This window comes from Sceloporus occidentalis, unplaced genomic scaffold, assembly GCF_023333645.1.
Source record: "Sceloporus occidentalis isolate IW3139 unplaced genomic scaffold, rSceOcc1.0.p SCAF_6, whole genome shotgun sequence".
Taxonomy (NCBI): Eukaryota; Metazoa; Chordata; class Lepidosauria; order Squamata; family Phrynosomatidae; genus Sceloporus; species Sceloporus occidentalis.
The window spans coordinates 2,979,863-3,001,699 of record NW_028316986.1 but is presented as its reverse complement, the minus strand read 5'-3'; the positions used below and the strand labels follow the sequence as shown (position 1 = coordinate 3,001,699).

Genomic DNA, 21,837 nt, shown 5'->3' with positions numbered 1-21,837 from the left:
GGAAGCTATGAGTAATTTTAGGCTTCCTCTGAGAAAGTCTGTGAAAATCATTTGGTGTTTAAAGCCTATTCGCAATTTGGGACTTGTTCTTTGCAAAATTTGTACATGGTTGTTTTGCACAGAAAACAACAACAAAAAAAATTTGCACAGGAAAAAGCAAAAATATTCCTATGAGGAAAAAAATTTTCTTGCACAGAAAAAGTTGTTTCGTGCACAGAAAATGATATTTTTAATGCAAATCAAGCACATGGAAATTTTGCACAGAATAAACCCCCAATCACAACATTTTTGTAGACTACAATATTTCCTGTGCAGGAAATAATACTCCTGTATAGAAATATTATTTCTTTCTGCACAAAACAATCATTTGCAGATTTTGCACAGAATAAGTCCCGAACTACAAAGATTCTTGCCAGTCCAAGAACGGTCGTTCTTGCCGAACCCCCCATATGTTTTCAACAATTTTCTGAATATTCTTCCTATCCCTATTTGAACTTTTCAAAAACTTTCCAAGGTGCTCAGCTCTGTCCTCTGGGGCTGCATCCACACTGCAGAATTAAGGCAGTTTGACACCACTTTAACTGCCGTGGCTCAATGCTATGGAATTCCAGACCAGCGTTTGGAGGAATTCCTTTCACTGCCTGAGAGATTCTAGGACCTGTAGTTTAAAAAATGATTTTTTTCCAAGCTTGGTTTGCAACAAGGCTTTTTATCCCCTGCAATTGTTCTGCAGTGTTCATGGAATTTTATGAGAGAGGCAAAGATGCTTTCCCATTCCTTCTTATCCACAAAGTGATGGAGGATTTCTTTAAAGCAGAAATGAGTAGGGAAGGGGAGGATGTTTTTAACCTACCACCAGATTTGGGCCTGGATGCTTCATCTGGAATCTCAGCATAAATATCAGAATCTGGAAGAAAACAGTCTGTTTCAAGGGCATGTTTTTCAAGAACGCCACCCAAGAGTCTAACAAAGAGCAACAGTCATAGAAGCATAAAATCATAGAGTTGGAAGAGATTGCAAGGGCCATCCAATCCAACCCCCTGCCATGCAGGAATACACAAGCCAAGCAACCCTAAGAGATGGCCATCCAGCCTCTGCTTAAAAACTTGCAAAGAAGGAGACTCTACCACCCTCCGGAGGAGTGTCTTCCACTACGGAGCAGCTCTTACTGTCAAGAAGTTCCTCCTAATTTTTGTGGGGTTTTTGGGCTATGTGGCCATGTTCTAGAAGAGTTTCTTCCTGACGTTTTGCCAGCATCTGTGGTTGACATCTTCAGAGAATCTTCATTCCCTGAAGATGCCAGCCACAGATGCTGGCAAAACATCAGGAAGAAACTCTTCTAGAACATGGCCACATAGTCCAAAAACTCCACAAAAAACTATGGATGCTGGCCATGAAAGTCTTCGACTTCACAGTTCCTCCTAATGTTTAGGTGGAATTTCTGTTCCTGTAGTTTGATCCATTGCTCTGTCTCTTAGTCTCTAGAGCAGCAGAAAACAAGCTTGCTCCATCCTCAATGTGACGCCCCTTCCAATATTTAAACAGGGCTATCATTCATATCACCCCTTAACCATCTCTTTTCCAGGCTAAGCATCCCCAGCTCCCTAAGCTGCTCCTCAGAGAGCTTGATGGTTTCCAGACCTCTCTCATCTGAGAGGCTTGTTCTGCCAATAAATCCAGTGCCATTGTACCTCTGTTTGTAACTACTCCCTCCACAGCTTGTAACCCCACCAGTCCCCTGGAAAGCCTCATCTCTAGTCTTTGCGGCTGAACAAAAGTGCTAGGATTCAGCCCACTCACTTCCATGCCAGCATTCTCTGAAGATGCCAGCCACAGCCATAGATGCTGGCACAACATCAGAAACAAACTCTTCTAGAACATGGCACAAAAACCTATGCTAAGATTTTGTCCAGCTCACAGTTTATCCTGACTTAGATATGTGGCTGGTCACCAGTGATGGTCCAACTCACCTCCACTAAAGCTTTCCTTCAAGGTGGACCGCCGCTCTTCTATGTGCCTATTTGGAGAAAGAGACATGACAACATATCTCAGTTTACGCCCATCTCTTCCACAGTGCCTGGAAAAGTTACTTGTTGGACCACAACTGGCTGGATCCCATATGGCAGAGGCAAGGCAGTTAAGTGACAGCAATGTGTGTTCGTGTCTATGCGTCTGTGTCTGTGTGCGCGCACCTATTTTTGAATAAAAAATACTGTATATACTCATGTATAAGTCTAATAAATAAATAAAATAAAACTTTTATTTCTATCCCGCTTATTTGTAAGAATAATCAAAGCGGCTAGAAATTTGGGTTAAAAAATTGAACCAAAAAACCTGAGTCGACATATCCATGGGTCAATGTAAGTAATGTACTTTAACTCTCATATATATATATATCCCCAGCCATCCCCTGGTGAAAGACAAGGGTTTAATCTGCCCTGGAAGCACTGACCCGCTTCTACTTTCTCATCTATCCATCCTTTAGCATGAGTACAAAGAGTTATGTCTGCTGTAAAGTTGTAAGTTCTTTGGCATTGTTTTCCTTTGCTTCATCCTTTGCATCCTTCATTACTTGCCCCTAGGTTTTACTCGCGACTTATCCACAGGGCATATCAAAATCCCCAATTTTGGCCCCCCAAAACCTGCCCTTGATTTATAGATGAGGTCAACTTATAGTTGAGTATATATGGTACTTTTTTCAAAAAAAATCATACAGGAGGAAAAATATATATATGATATTAGTCACAAGCCGACATTTTGGAGATGTTTCTGTACTCAGTTCAGGTGTTGCTAGAAGGGCACCAGAGATAAAACCAAGGTATCACAATATACCATGGAACAGCAAAGGGAAGAAAATGGAGGTTGGATTCATAGAAACTCAGAGAAATTGAGAGAGGAAGAATTTCACATGCTACACATTTCTGGGTTAGATTGCCCCCCGCGCCTTACTTACTGGACTGGGACTTGTGGCAGGCTGACTCGCTTCTCGTTCTCTGCAAAGAAGGAAAAGCATGTCAGGACATTCACAGCTCATTAAAGTGGCATGAAACTGCGTTAATTCTATAGTGTAGATGCAGCCTCTGCCCCATAGTCCATTCCAACAAACAGCATGGAGAACTTTTCAAAGGCATTCTGAAACTCCATATCCCAGTATTTGCTAAGCCAGGCTTGCCAGATGTTATTGGCTTAAGGTGCATTTACTCTACAACCACAAAAATTTGGATTTTCCTCCAAATAAGATTAAAACAGCACACCACAAGCATTACCTACATGCACATAATATCCAAAATCCACAGAACAGTGATACCTTTATTGGTCAAGCAAAATGCCCAAAACACAACCTGCAAGCTTTCAAGCTTCACTGGCTTCTTCACCAGGCAAAGACGTTAGAAACCATACAGAAGAGAGAGGTAAACAGTGGGAAAAGCAACATAAACTATGAGAAGGTAATGGAAATCTGGATATGAAGCAAGTCAGTGAGACTGGATAAGAAGTACAGAGAAAACCTGAATTATCTGGAACAGATAAATGGAAGATAATGATAGTTTATTCAATTATTTGAGCTCCTTACCATTTTGGAAAATTCTAGCTTCAAGGGAAAAAACTGTTTGTCTTGTTTGTTTTATATGTGTGTGTGTTTCTATTTTTGAATAAATAATTTAAAAAAATTATACCAGGTAAATAAATATATGATGATGCCTACATTTTGCAGATGTTTCTGTTACCATTTTGGTGTTGCTGGAAGGGCGTTCATGAGGAACGATCCCTTCTCCTTCTGGCCTTATGCGTACTTCAGGAATACATTTTTTAAAAGATTCCATAAAATTTAATCCCATTTTCTATGAAAGAAACTCTTCCTGAAGTACCCATAATAGGGCCAGAAGGAGAAGGGACCGGCCCTCATGAACGCCCTTCCAGCAACACTTGAACTGAGAACCAAAACACAGAAGACATCTGCAAAATGTAGGCTTGTGACTAGCGCTGTCATGATTTTTCTCTCTCTCCTGCGTGATTTTAAACATCTTTGCCTGGTGAAGAAGCCAGTGGAGCTTTCAAAGCTTGCAACATATATTTTATGCATTTTGGTTGGTCAAATAAATGTATCTCTGCTTTGTAGACCTAGGAGTTTATCACACTGGGGCTAATTTTGGCATTAAAGAGAGATTAAAGCGCATTTAAAGCATCCCACAAATAAAGCGAAAATGGCGAGTAATTGTGCGAATGATTATCACACACAATTGCACAAATAAAGCGATATCAGAAACGCATTGTTGCTGAAATCCCCAAAGTAAAAAAATGTGTGTTAATGCTTCTTTAGGACCACTTTAATGGCGGGTTTTGTGTGCTGTTGTGTGAAATCGTTTCATGTAATAATGCAATTTTTTTCTGGGAATATTCATGGGATAAACTCCCAGTCTCCTTCCTGTGATAAACGTCTTTGGATGTTATGGCACTTGGATACATGGCCAACACAGCTACTCCTGGATATATGTTCTGGCTTATATACAGGACCATTTGTGCAGTTGGGTTGCTTTCTCACCTCTGTTGGGACGGACAATGAGGGAGCCGTCCAACCCTCCTTGCAACCGGCAATAGCCATCGATTAGGTCAGCCATGTTCTCTGCCTCCGCCAGGGAGGAGGTTTTGATGGTCAGGGACTGCAAAGCAAAAGAAAGCAAGAAGGTGTTGGTACATTAACCGAGGCAGACAGAAGAACATCCCACCCACAACACAACACAACACAACACGAGGGTCTGTGTTTGCCTCGTTTTCTTGTCTGCCATGCCCAGACTGTGGAATGACCTGCTGGAAGAGATACGACAGCAGAAAATGCTGACTGCATTTAAAACAGCCTCAAAGACATATATCTTCTGGCAGACATATCCACTCAGTCTTAAATCATGATTTTTAACCCTGCATATGAACTTTCTGAGTGCATTTGAATGACTTTAGAGGATTTAACTGTGGGTTTATGTATTTTTAATTGTGTTTTAACATTCTGTTCCCCGCCTCAAAAGAGCCAAACCTTGCAGGCTTGGTTTCATTGGGGGATGAGGGGGTTGCTTTTAGATTATTATTTTTAACTCTGTGTGCTTTAAATTTTATATTTGTAATTTTTATATTTTTTACGATTTTAAATGTATTATTTTAATTATTGTTTTAATGTGTTTTATATATATTGTTAGCCGCCTTGGGTCCCACTTTGGGAGAAAGGCGAGCTAAAAATAAAATAAAATAAAATAAATAGTGGTTTGAGTCTTGGGCTACAATTCTGGAGACCAGGATTCGATTCCCAGTTCGAAGCCACCGGGTGACGTGAAGTCGAAGGCTTTCATGGCTGGCATCCATAGTTTTTTGTGGGTTTTTCAGGCTCTGTGGCCATGTTCTCAGCCTCAGAGGAAAGCAAAGACAAACCCACTCTGAACAAATCTTGCCAAGAAAACCCCATGAGCCTTGGGGTCTGCACAAGTCAGAAATGACTTAAAGGCACAAGACAAACAACAACCCTGCCTTGAGCCTTGAGGAGAGGCAAGAAAGTATTATTATTGTTATTATTATTATTATTATTATTATTATTATTATTTCAAATATTGTGGGTTCGGTGATTCCTCCCACATACCCCAGAGCTTGGAAAGAGCTACATGCAGCACATGGGCCTCAAGCTGAACAGAAAAATAAATGATGGTGACCTAAGCTGCATCAACATTGTAGAATTAATGCAGTCAAGTCCAGGATTCTGCAAAGGAGAGTCATGGCAGTTAAAGTAGTGTCCAGCTGCTTTAATTCTGCAGTGTGGCTACACTCCAGGAGACTTGTGGCATGTTGCTTCAACAATGAGCCATGCTTCCTCTGTTTAATTCAGGGGCAGGAATTAGGGTGGGTGGGCACACCAGCTGCCCCTTAAGATCTTAGAGGGCTGCACTTATCCCACACCCATGAAGCATCCCTGTAAGCCTTAATTTTGTTCTAAAATTGACTCCTCACGCCCCGAGAAACCTTGACGCAGCTTCAATGAGCCATTTCAAGCCATTCACTCTCTCCTCTGCCAGGTCTTCTGGGTTCCCAGTTGAGCAGTACAATTAATAGCTCAGCATTTTAAATTGGCTCCAGCCTCCCTGGACTCTGGAAGGAGGCAGGGATTATCGCTCACTAAATCGCCGCCGGCCGCCATCAGCCCAGGTCCCAGCTGGGCCCAAGCTGCGTTCTGCCAACACTTTTTAGAAGCCGGAAAGCTTTCCAACTTCCAAAAGGTGCTGGCGGATCGCAGCTGGGGACGTGGGCCGATGGCGGCTGGCGGTTCAGTAGCGATTTCGTGAGCGATAATCCCCACCTCCATCCTGCATCCAGGGAGGCTGCAGCCAGTTTAAAATGCTGAGCGATAAGCTCCAATGCCAGTCCAAAAACACTGGGGAAGAGGAATTGAGGGGCTGCAAAAGTGGACTTGGAGGCTGTGCTTGGTCCATGTGCTTCAGTTTGCCCACCCATGGCTTAATGGTTCTATGTGTTAGTTAATTTTAAAGGCCCATAATCAACCTAATGTACCATTTCCATTTATGAAAACCACCCCTTGTTAATCCTAGCTGGGGCTGGTTGTTCCCATGTCAATGGGGCATTGAATCTATTCCAGTTTGTTGAGTTTTTTTCAGTCTTGACTTTAAAGGAGATATGCTTCAGGACCTTGGACTGCTACCTTAAAGTTCAGGCTAAAAACCAGAGTAGATTCCCTGAAATGGCAGACAACAGTCACCACTGTTTCTTTCTTCTCCCAAACAGGGACATAGGACTTTTTCACATGGCCAAAAGTGACGGGAGCATGCCACTAGGCTCCCGTCACATTTGCGCAAATGCGCAAAGATTATCAGACATCGCCATAATTCCATCATTATCCCCAAATAAAGAGGAATTCTAGCATCTCTTGAATGAAAAGTGGTGCTAGAATTACTCTTTATGTCCTTCTGGCGGCAGGTGAAGACGTTTCTATGCCGCCAGGCTTTCTCATGACAGGGATGCTGTTTTGTTTTTGATTTAAAGAGTTTTAAATTTAAAATTTTAATAATGTAACGTTTTTAATTGTTTTAATTGTTTTTTAAACTTGTATTTTGCATTTTTTATACTGTTTTAACTTGGACTGTTTTAGATTTGTAAGCCACCTTGAGTTCCTGTACCTGGAGGAAGGCGGGATATTAATAATAATAATAATAATAATAATAATTCTCCACAGGATAATGATGGAATTATGGCAACATTGTCTGATAATCTTTGCCCAATTGCGCGATAGTGACAGGACCATCCTGCTATGTTCCCGTCACTTTTAGAACATGGCCACACAGCCCGAAAAACCCACAAAAAACTATGGATGCCAGCCATGAAAGCCTTTGACTTCACACCCAAAAAGAAACTTTCCCAAGCTTTGCCAGAGACTTCTGTGGTCCACCTAGAGACAGAAGAACAAAGTTGTTGATCTTTCCTTCTTACCTGAGGGTTGCTGGTGAGGTTGAGCTGTAACAGGGCTCTCCCTTCCTCTGCAGCTGTACACTTGATGGATCGGATCTGCTTGAATTCGGCCAGGCAGGTGGGCTGCAGAGGATCAAGAGGGACACATCTGTGAGTCATAAATGCATAAATAATTCTTTGCATCAGATGGAGTATAAGAAATCCTAATGCTTCCAACAGTCTCTGGGGCTGCATCTACACTGCACAATTAAGGCAGTTTGATACCATTTTAACTCCCATGGCTCAGCACTATGGAATTCTGAGACTTGTCATTTGTGAAAGAATTAGCCTTCTCTGTCAGAGAGCTCTGGTGCCACTTCAAATCCCTTGATTCCACAGGATGGAGCCATGACCATTAAAGCGATTCAAACAGCATTAATTCTGCAGTGCAGTTGCAACCCAAGTCCCATCCCAACATGGGCATAAGATGAAGATCTTGTTAAGGAAAATGCAACATGGGATATACAGTGATAGAAATAAAACATGTATGTGAAAGTCACAGTGACTAAGCAAAAGCAATTAAGAAGCCACACAGGTGAAAAAGCTAATGTAATTTAGAAGACTTGAATGTCAAGGACAGAATTGTAGAATGTACAATTGGAAACACCTGAGATTCATTAAGTGTACAAGGTGAAATGATGAAATTCTTAAGTATGGGTGGAACTATGTGAACCAGCCAAAATGAGTGTACACGCCCACTGGGTGGAAACTGACTAGTGGGTGGTGATTAACAATGGCTATAATAATTGCTATGTTTGCCAATGTATTTTGTGGGTAGTTGTTGAGTAGTTTGGAGTATTGGACATTGTAGAGATTGTGATAGTATTTGTATATAGTAGAATAAAGTAGATCTTTTATATAAGACTACTGAGTTGCCTGGTGTCTTGGGTGAAGATACAAGAGCCAGCAGCATCCTGGAGAAGTTTGGAGACATCTGAGGAAGAAGAGTGAGAAGGCTTGGAGAGTTTGTCAGGGTCTTCAGCCTATTCTCTGAAACTCTGCTGCTTTGGAAGAAAAGCATTAACTACTGACCAAAGCTGGTCAGCTCTGCTGCATAACAAGGTGGGGAGTTAGAGCCAGAGGTGAAGAGCTACAACTCCCATCATCCCTGACAGATCTTCCTCTGATGCATTTACACACATAGCTAGGAGTTCGTTCCAACATTAAGAGAGACCTCAAAGAATGCTCTGGCACCTTTGAGACTGAGAAGAGGAACTTTCTGGTATGAGTTTTGGTGGGTTCCTGATGCATCTGATGAACTTTAATATTAGGAAGAACTTCCTGAGGGTAAAAACTGTTCAACAGTGGAAGATGTTGTCTTGGAGAGTGATGGAGTCTCCTTCTTTGGAGGAGGCTGGATGGCTGGCTGTCCCAGCCCCGTGGATTGCTTGGATTTGGTCTTCCTGCATGGCAGAATGGGGTTGGAGTTAATGACCCTTGAGGGTCTCTTCTATGGTTCTAGGGCAGTTGAAGCGGAGTGGTAGCACTCTAAATTGTGTAGTATGGATGTGCCTCAGGCTTTCAAACAGGATTTTTTCCCAGTCCTACCTGGTAATGCAAGGGATTGAACCTGGAACCTTTTGCATAGAATGCTTTTATACAGTGGGCCCTTAGTATCTGCTGGGGTTTTATTCCAGGAGCCACTTATGCATCACTAAATACAATGGCATACAGGGACGTAGCCAAGGGGGGGGTTCTTGGGGTCTGGACCCCCCCCTTCCATTAGAAAAATGAATGGTGTGTGCTGCTGCGCCCAAGCCCCATTATAATGGTGGCACTTAGTCTGGACCCCCCCTTCCTAAAATCCTGGCTACGTCCCAGTGGCATAGTAAAATGATGTCCCTTATTAATGGCAAATGAAGATTTGCTTTTTGGAATGTGCAGTAGTCCTTCTACAATCCCTGGGGTTAAGGGTGAAAGACCCCCATGAATGTGGAAAAACCACAAATAAAAAGCCACTATTATTTTGACCTGAGAGGACACCTCTCTAGGAATCTCTCAGTCCTCCAGTGCAACTCTGTTGTCAACATCCGCCAGATGTGGCTCATAGAATCATACTGGAGGACCTAGAAATGCCTAGAAAAGAGTTTTCTCTAGGAACTTCTAGGCTGTCCAGAACAACTCTATGGTCAACTTCTGACAGAGTTGCGCTGGAGGACACAGAGATTCCTAGAGAGAACATATTATTTAAAACTGCAAATAATCAAAGCTGTAAATGTGGAGGGCCAACTCTGTGCGTGTGTTTGTGTGTGTAGATTATATATATATATATATATATATATATATATATATATATGGGGGGGGGGGGTTGAGAGAGAGAAAGAGAGAGAGAGAGGGGGGTTTCTCCCAGAAAAAAATGGGTCTCTTCTAGCTCTAGGATTCTAAGTGGACTGCAGTCATGAAAGCTTATACAGTGCACCTGCGCCATACACAGATGTGCCATACACAGCTTTAACCTAATGCAGAAGGTTAAGCTGCTGGGCGACGAATAGTGTGCATGCAATGCCAAATGTGGAAGCGCTCCCCCATTGTAGCCAATAGGGTTTGAGCTTATGCGTTTTTCCTCATATGCGGAGGGTTCCGGAAGGGATCCCTGTGTACGGAGAGGGCCCAGTGTAATAGACAATTCATCTTCTCCATTAGTCTTAAAGGTCCTGTGGAATTCCTTTACAGCTTTTCCTCTGGTGTACTTAAGGGTATTCAGAAATGCAACAGCTTCAGAAATGGATCTCAGCCACTCATCAAAGTATTGTTCATCAAAGTAATGTTTTAACTTTGTTATAGTAATATTTTATTAATTTTACAATCTTGTTTGTGGCTTTAGATTATGCGCCATAGGCAGGCTTTGTTTCTATTTTGGATTGTTGTTTTCTCTCCTTTGTAAAGCGTGATGTAAAGCCTGTGGCGCTATACAAATAAATGCAATACTACTAATAACAACGTACCTTGGATTCTTTACTGGTCATCTGCCGGATTCCCTTAGGGCCGATCACCAGGTCCACGGTGATATTCCATCCTTGCTGAAAAGAGAATAAAACTCATTGAATTGAGCTCAGCTGGACATTTCTGTGGCCTAGGGCTCAACTAGAGCGGAAGCAAGTTTTGGTCTCCATTAAGGATTGGAAAGTTTGCTTCTTGCCTTTTTGCACGTGAAATTTCAAACATTTTATCCCCACTGGCTAGGATTAGGGAGAGGTCTTCTTTGTTTGATTAGGGTTTTTTTGTACATCTGCTGGTTTTTGTTGGTTTTTGTTTTGTTTTTTGACCAAAGTTTATTTATTTTAATTTTTTAAAAGTAATTTTATTGTGGAAGTAGTACATAGAGAGACCCTTGAGACTAACTGAAAGAAAGAAATTGGCAGCATGTGTTTTCGTAGACTTCAGTCTACTTCCTCAGATGCATTTGGAAGATCATTCATGACAATTAACATGAATTAAATAAGCACAAATTTGGCAGTTCCACCAACAAACAACAATTCAACAAAACACTGTGTTTCCAAGGCCAAAATAAAAGTTAGAAGGAGAAATCAAAGGTCTTCTATTACTGTCTCCTTTATGAAATCCCTCGTGTAACGTCCTTCCAGAAACCCAAGTGCTGAGTTGTGGGTTTGGACATTTGGTGGTGGTGTTAAACGTAGTCCAGGAAAGGGAAACAGGTGTCATTGAAAGATTTTGTTTAAGGACTTTTTTCCTTGCAAACATTTCAGGACGTTTTGGCTTCCATTCTATTGCTGCTCCTCAAATTCTATTGCTTAATTCTATTGCCTCCTCTTTAATCCTTTTGCTACTTCTCATTAAATAAATTGGTTTTACCTGCATGTTCACTTACTAGTCTACAACTGATTCACTGGGTCTGCTTTAGTTGCATGGACCAGAATACTCTGGAGGCAGTCCAGAGGATTTGGCCTCAGAGCTGCCCTGATGTCCTCCTGTTACAAGGTCCTCTGTTATGGCACCAGGTGGCTGTTTGCACCCTGCTGTATTCACCAACATGGTCCAAGGTCACCCCATAGACTTCCATGGCCAAGTGAGGATTCAAACCCAGGTCTCTTGGCGTCCCAGCCCAACACTCAAACCACTACATCATACAGGCTCTTCTCTAGGATACCATTTTCTTGTTATTCTCATGTCCCTTCAAGTCATCTCCGACTTATGGCAACCCTATTGTAATGTTTTCTTGGCAAGATACGGTGGGCCCTTGGTTTGATTCCAGCACCCCCCTGTGGATACCAAAATCCATTGATTGTCAAGTCCCATAAAGTATAATGGATAGTAAAATTGTGTCCCTCTTATAAAATGACAAAATCAGAGTTTTGCTTTTTGGAACTGATATACTTTTAAAAATATTTTCAAGCCGTAGATGCTTGAAATCTGTGGATAAAAAAAAAGTTTGTGTATATGGAGGGCTGACTGTATGTTCATAGCAGGTTTGCCAGCATTACCTTCCTCTGAGGGTAAGAGAGTGAGTTTTCAGGACTGAACAGGGATTCATATGCTGGGCTTACAGAGTCATAGTCCAGTACTTAAACCACTACACTTCTCATCTGTTATGTACCTTCAAGCTGACTCTGACATATAGCAACTCAAAGCTAGGCTTTTCTTGGCAGGATTTCTGCAGAGCAAGTTTGCCATTCCCTTCCCCTACGGCTGAGAGAGTGTCACTTGCCCAAGGCCGCCCCCAGTGGGTTTCCTGGGCTGAGCAAGAATCTGAACCCTGGTCTCTCAGATTCCAAATCCGACATTCAAACAACCATGGGCATGTCTACATAGGCCATTAAAAATCAGTTTCCTCCCCATGACCTGTCTACATGATGCAGAGCCAGCTCCCCAATTCCAGTGCAGCCTGTCTTCACAAGGAAAGACCAGTCCTGCACCAAATCCACCCTTTATTGTTGTTAACTATCCTTTGAGTCGATGTCGACCCATGGCAACCCTGTGGATGAGACATCTCCAAGGCCCCCTGTTCTCCACTGCTCTGCTTAGTTCCTGCAAACCCATACCCATGACCTCCTTAATAGAGTCCCTCCATCTGGCATGTGGCCTTCCTCTCTTTCTGTTTCTCTCCACCTTTCCCAGCATTATTGTTTTTCCCAGTGAGTCCTTCCTTCTCATGATGTGGCCAAAGCATGACAGCTTCAGTCTGGTCATCTTGGCATCCAGAGAGATTTCTAGCTTGATCTGCTGTAGGACCCATTTGTTTGACTTCTTGGCTGTCCATGGTAACCTCAGCACTCTTCCCCAGCACCACATCTCAAATGAATTACGGCGTGCCTGCGCCATACATGGGCTTGCCATATTTGAGGTCATGTGGACAGTGAACCCTAATATAGTGAATGGGAGCTTGCCTGTGGTGCGCGCTATGTCGCATGCCACGGAGTCACACCCATTTCAAATAAATGGGGCTTAATCATTCGTGGAATTTGCCTTATGCTGGGTATGTGTGTGTGTTTCAGAACGGATCCCCCGCATAAGGCAAGGGCCCACTGGAATTCTCTTCCTATCTGCTTTCTGAACTGTCCAGCTCTCAATCCATACATGGTAATAGGGCATACAATGGCTTGTATGATTCTAACTTTCATGCTCAGTTGTATGTCTTTACATTTTAGGATATTTTCTACCCCTAGCTTTCCCATTTTTCAACAACCATAGGACCTAAATAGAAAGACAGATGGATACTTTATCTCTAGAGAGACCCGTCCCAACCTCCAATACTCACAATCAACTCGCAGCGGTAGTTTTCCTGGTCAATGTCAGCGAAGGTTGAAAGAGTGGCCAGGAACTTCATAATGCATTCCTCCTCCCGAAGGGCTGCGTACTGCTGGAAGGTCTGCTGGATCATTTTCCGGAACTGTTTGGGCTGCGCACAGTTGATTCACAAGAAGGTAGAAAACAGTTTAAGGGGTACAGCCAGGAACCTGAGACAGCCCTGTTCCCCCCAAGATCTGATTTTCTACAACTCCTAGCTTTGAGTGCATTGTAGTACACTGTAGAAATAATGCAATTTGACACCAGTTTCAGTGCTGTAGTTACATCCTATGGGATCCCAGGATTTGTAGTTTTGCAAGGTCCTTCACCTTCTATGCCAAAGAGTGATGGTGCTTCACCAACCACAAATCCCAGGATTCTGTAGGATAGAGCCATGGCAGTTGAACTGGTATCAAACTGCATTATTTCTAGAGTGTAGATGTATCCCTTCTCAACATTTGGCAATCCTGAAGGCTTTCTAGTCAAACAGAGTGGTCAAGTTTTGACACAGCAGCCTGAGCCATACCACTTCAGAATGATGATGATAATGATGATGATGATGATCATCATCATCATCATCATCATATGCAATGGATAGTTTAATTGCATTCTAATTAACATTTTGAAAGATTTTTCCTACATCTTTGAAAGTGCTTTTCATTCTACTGGTTTTAACTTTTATAAAAATAGCTCTAACAGTCAAGATGTTCTTCCTAACATTTACATGGAATCTCTTTCTTTGTAATTTGAATCCATTGGTTCAGGCTCTAGTCTCTGGAGCAGCAGAAAACAAGCTTGTTCCTTCTTCTACATGATATCCTTACAGGTATTTAAAGAAGGCTATCATATCACCTCTCAGCCCTCAAGGAGACTTAGGGGGCGTTTCCACTTGCGATTTAAAACTATTTTAAATACAGCGGTTCGTTTTAAAATGACTCAAAATACAGCCAGTGTTATCCCACTTTTTAAATCGCTTTATTTTTATCGTTTCCATTTACGTAACGTTTTATTTTGATTCGCTGTAATTGACACAGTATCGTTCCCATTCATGGATGAATCGGTGTATATTTAAACTGGTTTTGTTACTTTTTCGTTCACATTCACTTGTTTTGGCTATGACTGTCGTGTCAATCAAAGCGACGTCATCATGACGTCACAATAATTTGGAGTAACATGCACCGATGTTGCCTGTACCTGCGTTCCCATTACGGGGACGTTTTTAATTTGTATTAAATTTCGCGGTGTGTTTTTTTAAAGAGCCAATGAGGAGGCGCTGAATAAGTGCCTCTGAGCCTGGAAGGTGCCGGAAGGGCTGGTTTAGGCAACCGATGGGAGGGAGAGAGAAAACTGCCTCTCCCAAGAACTTCTGTGTGGTTGATTTGGAAGGAAGTTCGTGGGGAAGGATGGTTGAGGGAGGAGAGAAAACTGCCTGCCTCCCCAGAGCACTTCTGCTTGGCTGCCTTGGAAGAAAGACCCCAGAGAGGCTGGGGGAAGGTCCTCCAGCAAAGCAGTCATCCTTCTGGCTTGGAGATTTGGGGAGTGGGTTTTGGAGGGGCGGCAGCCAATGGAAATCGTCTGCATCCGAGGCTCTTCTGTTGCGTCTTATTCGTCCTCTTCTGTGTCTCCCCATATTAACTGCTGCCATAACTCAGTGCTAGGGAATCCTGGGAATGGTAGTTTATTAGGGCACCAGCACTCTGGCAGAGGAGGATAAATGCCTCACAAACACAACACTTCCCATAATTCCTTAGTATTGAGCCACAGCAGGTTAAGGGGTCTCAAACTGGATTATTTCTACAGTGGGTTTTGAACTGCAGATGAGGTTTCTTTCCCCATAAATTAAAAAAGTTGTTACTTTATAATTTACTTTAGAAATACACACACACACACACACACAAATATACATTCATATGTGTATATATATGTGCGTTCACACAAACATACAAATATGTATGTGTGTATATACCTATATGTTTGTGTGTGTGTGTGTGTGTGTGTGTGTGTGTGTGTATATATATATATATATATATATATGCATGTGTGTGAGAGCATTCATATATAAACATGTGTGTGTATAAATACACACACACACACCTACCTACCTACCTATCTATCTCTATAGTGTGTGTGCCTGTGTTTTCGCCAAATCAGATCAAGGAGGAGAAGGCAGAGGGCTTCACTGGGGAGAGAATCTTTGGGGAAGGTTGCTCCCTGGGCTGTCTTGGGAGCCATGAAGCAGGGTTATGTCCTGCAAAACTCATCCCATAGTTCCTCTACAAAGAGCCTCGGGTCCCCAAATTCTCTTTGCCTGACCCATTGATCTCTGGGCTGTCCTCCAAAGCCCATCTGCTGCTCAGGTAGAGGTGAAAAAGAAAAATGAATAGTTAAAAATGGTGTTCAATGGCTCTCCTCCCACATCGGTCTATGAAAGAGGAGCAGAGGGAAGGTTGCAATCCACCGGAGGAAAGGCTATTATGCAACTGGAAGAAAATGGCGCTGGCGATGCAGAAAGAGACCAAAGAGGGTGACACCCCCAGGCCAGCCCATCGCGCTCTGCTCCTCCCATCTCCAGGTTCCCGAATCAGACACCCTTTCGTTCCTATTTAAATACAGCGATTCGTATAGCGGCACAAGGGATAACCCGGGGTAAAACCTACTATTATTTTGCGCTGGTTTATAGGCTTCTGATCCGGTTTAAATGTTTGGATTGGAATCAAATTCGAATCGCTGTGGGAATGATAGAGGGTAAATCTAGAACTGTTCTAGAGTTAATTCGGGATTGAGTGGGAACGATACACCTTGGATTCGCTTTGTAAACCGGTGTATAAGCGAGTGGGAATGCGCCCACCGAGTATATCCGCACTACACATTTACGGTAGTTTGATACCACTTCAGCCTGAAGATACACCTGGTATCTGTAGTTTGGTGAGCAATTTAGAGTATTGATTAAAGAGTTTTAGTTCATGTTCCCCTGAGCTCTCCAGCAGACGTTTCTATGGCTGTTGCCACACTGCAGAGTTAATGCAGTTTAACACTACTTTAACTGTCATGACCCCATCCTATGGAATCCCAGGATTTGTAGTTTGGTGAATTTCTTAAAGTATCAGCTAGAAAGTTTTAGTCCATCTTCCTCTGAGCTATGGCACTATAAGACCTTTCTTGCAACCATTCTAAGACTGCTGCCACACTGCAGATTTAATGCCATTTGACACCACTTTAAGTGTCATGGCTCCAACCTATGGAACCCTGAGATTTGTAGTTTGTTGTGGCACCAGGCTTCTCTGACAGAGAAGAGAAGGCTAAATAGCTCACAAAACTACAAATCCCAGAATTCCATAGCATTGAGCTGTGACGATTAAAGCCATGGACTTTATCACACAGGCAAAAAAAGCTAGGAGCATAGCAGGATGCTCCTGTCAATATAGCAAAGGTTATGACTTGACATTATGTGATGTTGCAATTATCCTGTAATTATCCTGTGAATAAAGAGCAATTCTAGCACCGCTTCTTATTCATGGGATTTTCATGTCAGTAAAAAGTGGTGGCTAGAATTCCTCTTTATTCATATAATAATCATAGGATAATCGCAATATCGTGGGATAATCACAATATCGGGCAATGTCATGTGATAATTTTCGTGCTAGAATTCTTCTTTATTCACGCAATAATCATGGGATAATTGCAGTATCGCACAACGTTGTGTGATAATCTGCATGCTAGAATTCCTCTTTATTCACATGATAATCGTGGGATAATCACAATATTGTGAAACGCCGTGTGATCATCTTCAAGCTATTGCGCCCCACTGATGGGAGCATCCCGCTACACTCCTGTCTTTTTTGCCTGTGTGATGAAGTCCTGTGTCAAACTGCATTCATTCTGCAGTGCAGATGCAGCCTAAGGACTCGCTCAACACATTACAAATCCCAAGATTCCCCAGTTAAAGGGGATATCAAATTGCTATAACTGGGGAGTACAAATCATAGATGTTGATTCTTACGATCCTGTATGAGCATCTCTTACCTTCAAATTCTCCTGCATTTGTTTGGGGAAGAATAGATCCAGCCCAACTTCCTTCCTGGAAGAGAAAAGCAGAGACGATTTCATGTAGATGGATGCAACTATGCTATGTCACTTGTTACTGTTGTGATGTGCCTTCAAGTTGCTTCTGACTTAAGGTGACCCTAAGGTATTAGTCTATAACGGGGTTTTCTTGGTGAGTTTCTTCAGAAGGGGTTTGCCCCTTATATAAAATGGCAAAATCAAGTTTTGCTTATTGGATTGTCTATATTTTGGGTAATGTTTTCAGGCTGTGGATAAAAAAAAATCTGTGGATACGGAGGACCAACTATATATACCAAACCTCTTATCAAACATGATATTAACAGCCAAATGTAATGCCTATGAGTTGCATATCTGAGCTAGCTCATCCCAGGTCTGTGATGCTATTACCAGCAAAAATGAATACACTCGTCCCTTTCCGTTTGCGGACTTGGAGCCTGTGGTTTTGGTCCTTCGTGGACAGAGAGCAAGGAGGGACAAAATGGTGCTCACGCCCAGGAGCACACCACCATTATAACCAATGGGGATTGAATATCTGCGATAGTTTTGATCCAATGGGGAGTCTGGAATGGATCCCCAGCAAATCGGGAGGGACGAGTGTATACATAAAGATATCAGTAAACATGAAGATACATGACTATGCTAGTGAACATGAACCTAAACAGAAGCATATATAATCAAGCTACACAGCATAAATTCTGCATTAATTCATCTTATTCGTCTGCACATCTAGGTTCATCTAAACATTAACATTAATACAGTGGGCCCTCTGCAATTGCTGGGGGTGGGCACAGGACCCCCGTGAAAGTAGAAAAACCACAAATAAAAAACACATTTTTTAACCTGAGAAAACCCCTCCTTAGGACTCTTTAGGCAGGTCCTCCAGAGCAATGCTACACCCAACATTTTCCAGAAGCTGATCACAGAATGATGCTGGAGAACCTACAAATGCCTAGAGAAGCATTTTCTCTCGTAATCTCTAGGTCCTCCAGCACAACTCTTTGGCCAAATTCTGGCAGAATTGCACTGAAGGCCCAAGAGAGTCCTAGAATCATAGAATCATAGAGTTGGAAGAGACCACAAGGGCCATCCAGTCCAACCCCATTCTGCCATGCAGGAAATCCAAATCAAAGCATCCCTGACAGACGACCATCCAGCCTCCGTTTGAAGACCTCCAAGGAGGGAGACTCCACTACACTCCGAGAGAATGTTTTAATCAAATCTGTAAATAATTAAACCCACAAAAGTCAATGCTGTGAATGTGGAGGGCTAACCATACTGCATTGAATCATCTAATTCCTCTGGACATCTGGGCTCATCAAAACATTAAAATTAAAACATGATAGGATTGACCAATTTGACAGTGGCCAGTCCAAAATATTAATTGTGTCCTATTGTGCATTGTTCCATTGAGCAATGGACACCAATAAGCATTGGGCACTTTTCTGGCTCTGCTATGTAATATAATAATAGAATCATAGAGTTGGAAGAGCCCTCAAGGGCCACCCAGTCCAAATCCTTGCCATGCAGAAACTCTCAATCAAAGCATCCCTGACAGAGGGCCATCCAGCCTCTGCTTAAAAACCTCCAAAGAAGGAGACTCTGAAGCAGTGTGTTCCACTGTCAAGCAGTTCTTAATGTTTAGGTAGAATCTCTAGTTTGTATCCATTCTTCCGTTTCCTAGTCTCTGGAGCAGCAGAAAACAAGCTTGCTCCATCTTCAATATGACATCCCTTCAAATACTTTTATACAGGGCTTTGGGGGGATTTCATATTGAGGATGGAGCAAGCTTGTTTTCTGCTGCTCCAGAGACTAGAACAGTCATCCCTCCTTATCCACAGATTATGTATCCACGGATTCAAGCATCTGTGGCTTGCAAATGTTTTAAAAATCTATAAATTCCAAAAAGCAAACCTTGATTTCCCCATTTTATATAAGAGACACCATTGTATTTAATGGGACTTGAATATCCACGGATTTTATTATCCAAGGGGTGTCCTGGAACCAAACCCCAGTGGATACCAAGAGCCCACTGTAGTAATGTAAGAGCAGCCTTCTATTCAGTATGGATGTTACACAACTATGTAGTTCTTAATCCATGCAGATGTAGGTCAATTTACAAAGATGTAAACCCCAAGAGGATTTTGGGTAGTGTTCATAGAGACAGTCACAAGGGATAAACAAAGACAGTGTCACACACATAAGGAGAAGGAGAAAAGCGAAGAGAGACCCAAGTAGAAACAGAGAAAAGGCACATCTTCATCTACGTACTCCAGGAATTCGAAGTTGGACTTCTTGTCGAGAGCGTTCTGGGGCATGTCCTTGTAGAACCTCCTGCAAAAAAGTGTGGGAAATACAGAGCATGTCTGAAACCGCGCATGGCAGACAACAGGAGCACATGAGCTAGGGATGTAATTCATCACACAGTTTCTTCCACATGCAATTTCATTGATTATCTTCCCGCGACAAGAAGCTCTTTGAAAGATATGCGATTTTTAAAATTCACAGTTCATCACTTATCCTGCACAAAATTTCTATAGGGTTGTTTTGCATGAAAAACAGCATTTTCTGTTTAGAAAATAATAATATTTCCCTGCAATAACATTAAGTGCTGCCCAGAAAATTTTGTTTTCTATGCAAATCAACCATGTGCACATTTTATGCAGAATCTTCAGCATATTCTGTGCAGAAAACAGTACTTTTTGCATGGGAAATAGTATTCTGATGCACAAATATTAATTGTGTAGAAAATCCTTCACAGGGGCCAAGCTGCCTGCCACACCAGTGGCCCTACAGTTATCTGCAATGGAAGTTCAGCTGAGCAGATAGCCATGCTGGCACCCAGTGGCAACTAGTGGATGGCATTCCTGTGGCGAGTGGTACATCCATTCTGCATTTTAGTTCTAACTTTAAACAGAGCTATCCAAACCTTAGCCTCTATAGGTTCAGCTCCCTAGATAACTACCTGAAATATTAAACTCCAGATCAGATTCAACACTGTTACCGTAAGTACTGAGGAAGATATAGATACACTCATTTTTCATGGCAGCACTCTTCCCTTTGAGATTCCCCCCGTCATCCTGAGAAATGGGGAAGAAGGGTCAGGCCCTGAGACTCTGGACTCGTGAGAACCCTCCTTTTGTTATTTGTTTATTCTTTATTTCATTTAATGGATGTACATCTGACCTTTCTCCCAACATGGGATTATGTGAGCTGTTCCTCTTCTAATTGGGAGTGCAAGAGTGAAAAGTGGAGACAGGTCTTGTACCTTTAATGGTTGTGAAGAACAGGGAATTTCGGCAGGTGCTGCTTATTGCCTGGTTGAATGAGAAGCTACAATTCCTTCTCCTGCAGATATATTAAAGGTACAGGAGCCCTCTTCAGCTTTCACTCTGGCAACCTTAATTAAAGGTACAGGAGCCCTCTCCAATTTTCACTATGGAAACCTTAATTAAAGGTACAGGAACCCTCTCCAGTTTTCTTGATGGAAACTTTATTTAAAGGTACAGGAACCCTCTCCAGTTTTCACTCTGGCAATCCTACGCCAGCCTTGCAGCCTCATCAGTTTCTTTCTGATGTTTGAGAAGGGTGCTTTGCTTAGGACAGGCCTTTCTTATGCATGATGACAGGCCTCTGTCCAAGGTTTTCCTATGAGCCTGCACCCAGCCAGTGGCTAGTACATACCTGAGCTCCAGGCAACCTAGCTGGAGAGCCATCCCCTCACTCACTTTGCTGGCATAACGCTGCATGTACTCTGTCCGGAGCTGCAGGGGAAAACAGAGTTGCTCAGGCATGCTTTTCAAATAATAATACTAAAAACACAGTTTAACAAATAAGAAAATATTTCTCTGGCTGCAAACTTTCCAAGCTCTACTTTGAACAGAAAACAACAAACTTTTCCTTCCTGTGTTGTGAACACTTGTGAATACACTGTTTTTAAGGACACATGAGAGTTCTGTGTACTTTCTGATGCATGCAGAGCATTTATTATGTTTTTGTCCCCTTAGAAAACCATTGTTCTTCTGCTGGAAGTGTGCAGCTCAAATCTGACGCTCCAAGACTATGCTTCAAAGTGTTCTGAACACTTGTGCAAACACTGTTTTTAAGAACACATGGGAGTTGTAGTTCAAACAAAGAAAGTTTTCCAAGCTCTGCTTTGCATCCCAAACAGGTGTGGCTACCATAGACAGGAAGGGCCAAGAACACATGGGGTTAATTTTTAAGATGATGCTCTTCCCCAAAGGCTGCATCTGCACTGCAGAAATAATCCAAGTCAATGTCCATGACTTGAGATCTGGGAACTGCAGTCCTGGACCTTCAGATCTGACCTGCACACTTCCAGCAGAAGAGCACTGGTTTTCTAAGGAGACGAGAACATACAAAATGCTCTGCATGCAGTGGAAAGCACATAATTCTCCAACATCTATTAATGGGAGCACATGTGGCTACACTGACTTTGTTACCCCAAGATTTAGCCCCATTCACCCCTCCTTATTTCATATAAAACTAATAAAATTGGCGTAGGTGACTCAAGCA

The 21,837-nt window shown here is 42.4% G+C and overlaps 1 protein-coding gene across 6 annotated transcripts in view; it reads right to left on the bottom strand.

Annotated features, from left to right (window-relative positions):
* PTK2B (protein tyrosine kinase 2 beta) overlaps positions 1–21,837 on the bottom strand; it is a 121,489-nt gene that overhangs the window by 39,286 nt on the left and 60,366 nt on the right. For all 6 annotated transcript variants that reach the window (XM_089528729.1, XM_089528731.1, XM_089528733.1 and 3 more), the window contains 10 exons: positions 20,986–21,065; positions 19,573–19,635; positions 17,263–17,317; positions 13,211–13,351; positions 10,440–10,514; positions 7,477–7,578; positions 4,541–4,658; positions 2,954–2,993; positions 1,971–2,017; positions 854–907 (listed from right to left, as the gene is read on the bottom strand). In XM_089528729.1, coding sequence (XP_089384855.1) covers positions 854–907; positions 1,971–2,017; positions 2,954–2,993; positions 4,541–4,658; positions 7,477–7,578; positions 10,440–10,514; positions 13,211–13,351; positions 17,263–17,317; positions 19,573–19,635; positions 20,986–21,065 — 775 coding nt within the window. The remainder of the gene's footprint in view (positions 1–853; positions 908–1,970; positions 2,018–2,953; positions 2,994–4,540; positions 4,659–7,476; positions 7,579–10,439; positions 10,515–13,210; positions 13,352–17,262; positions 17,318–19,572; positions 19,636–20,985; positions 21,066–21,837) is intronic.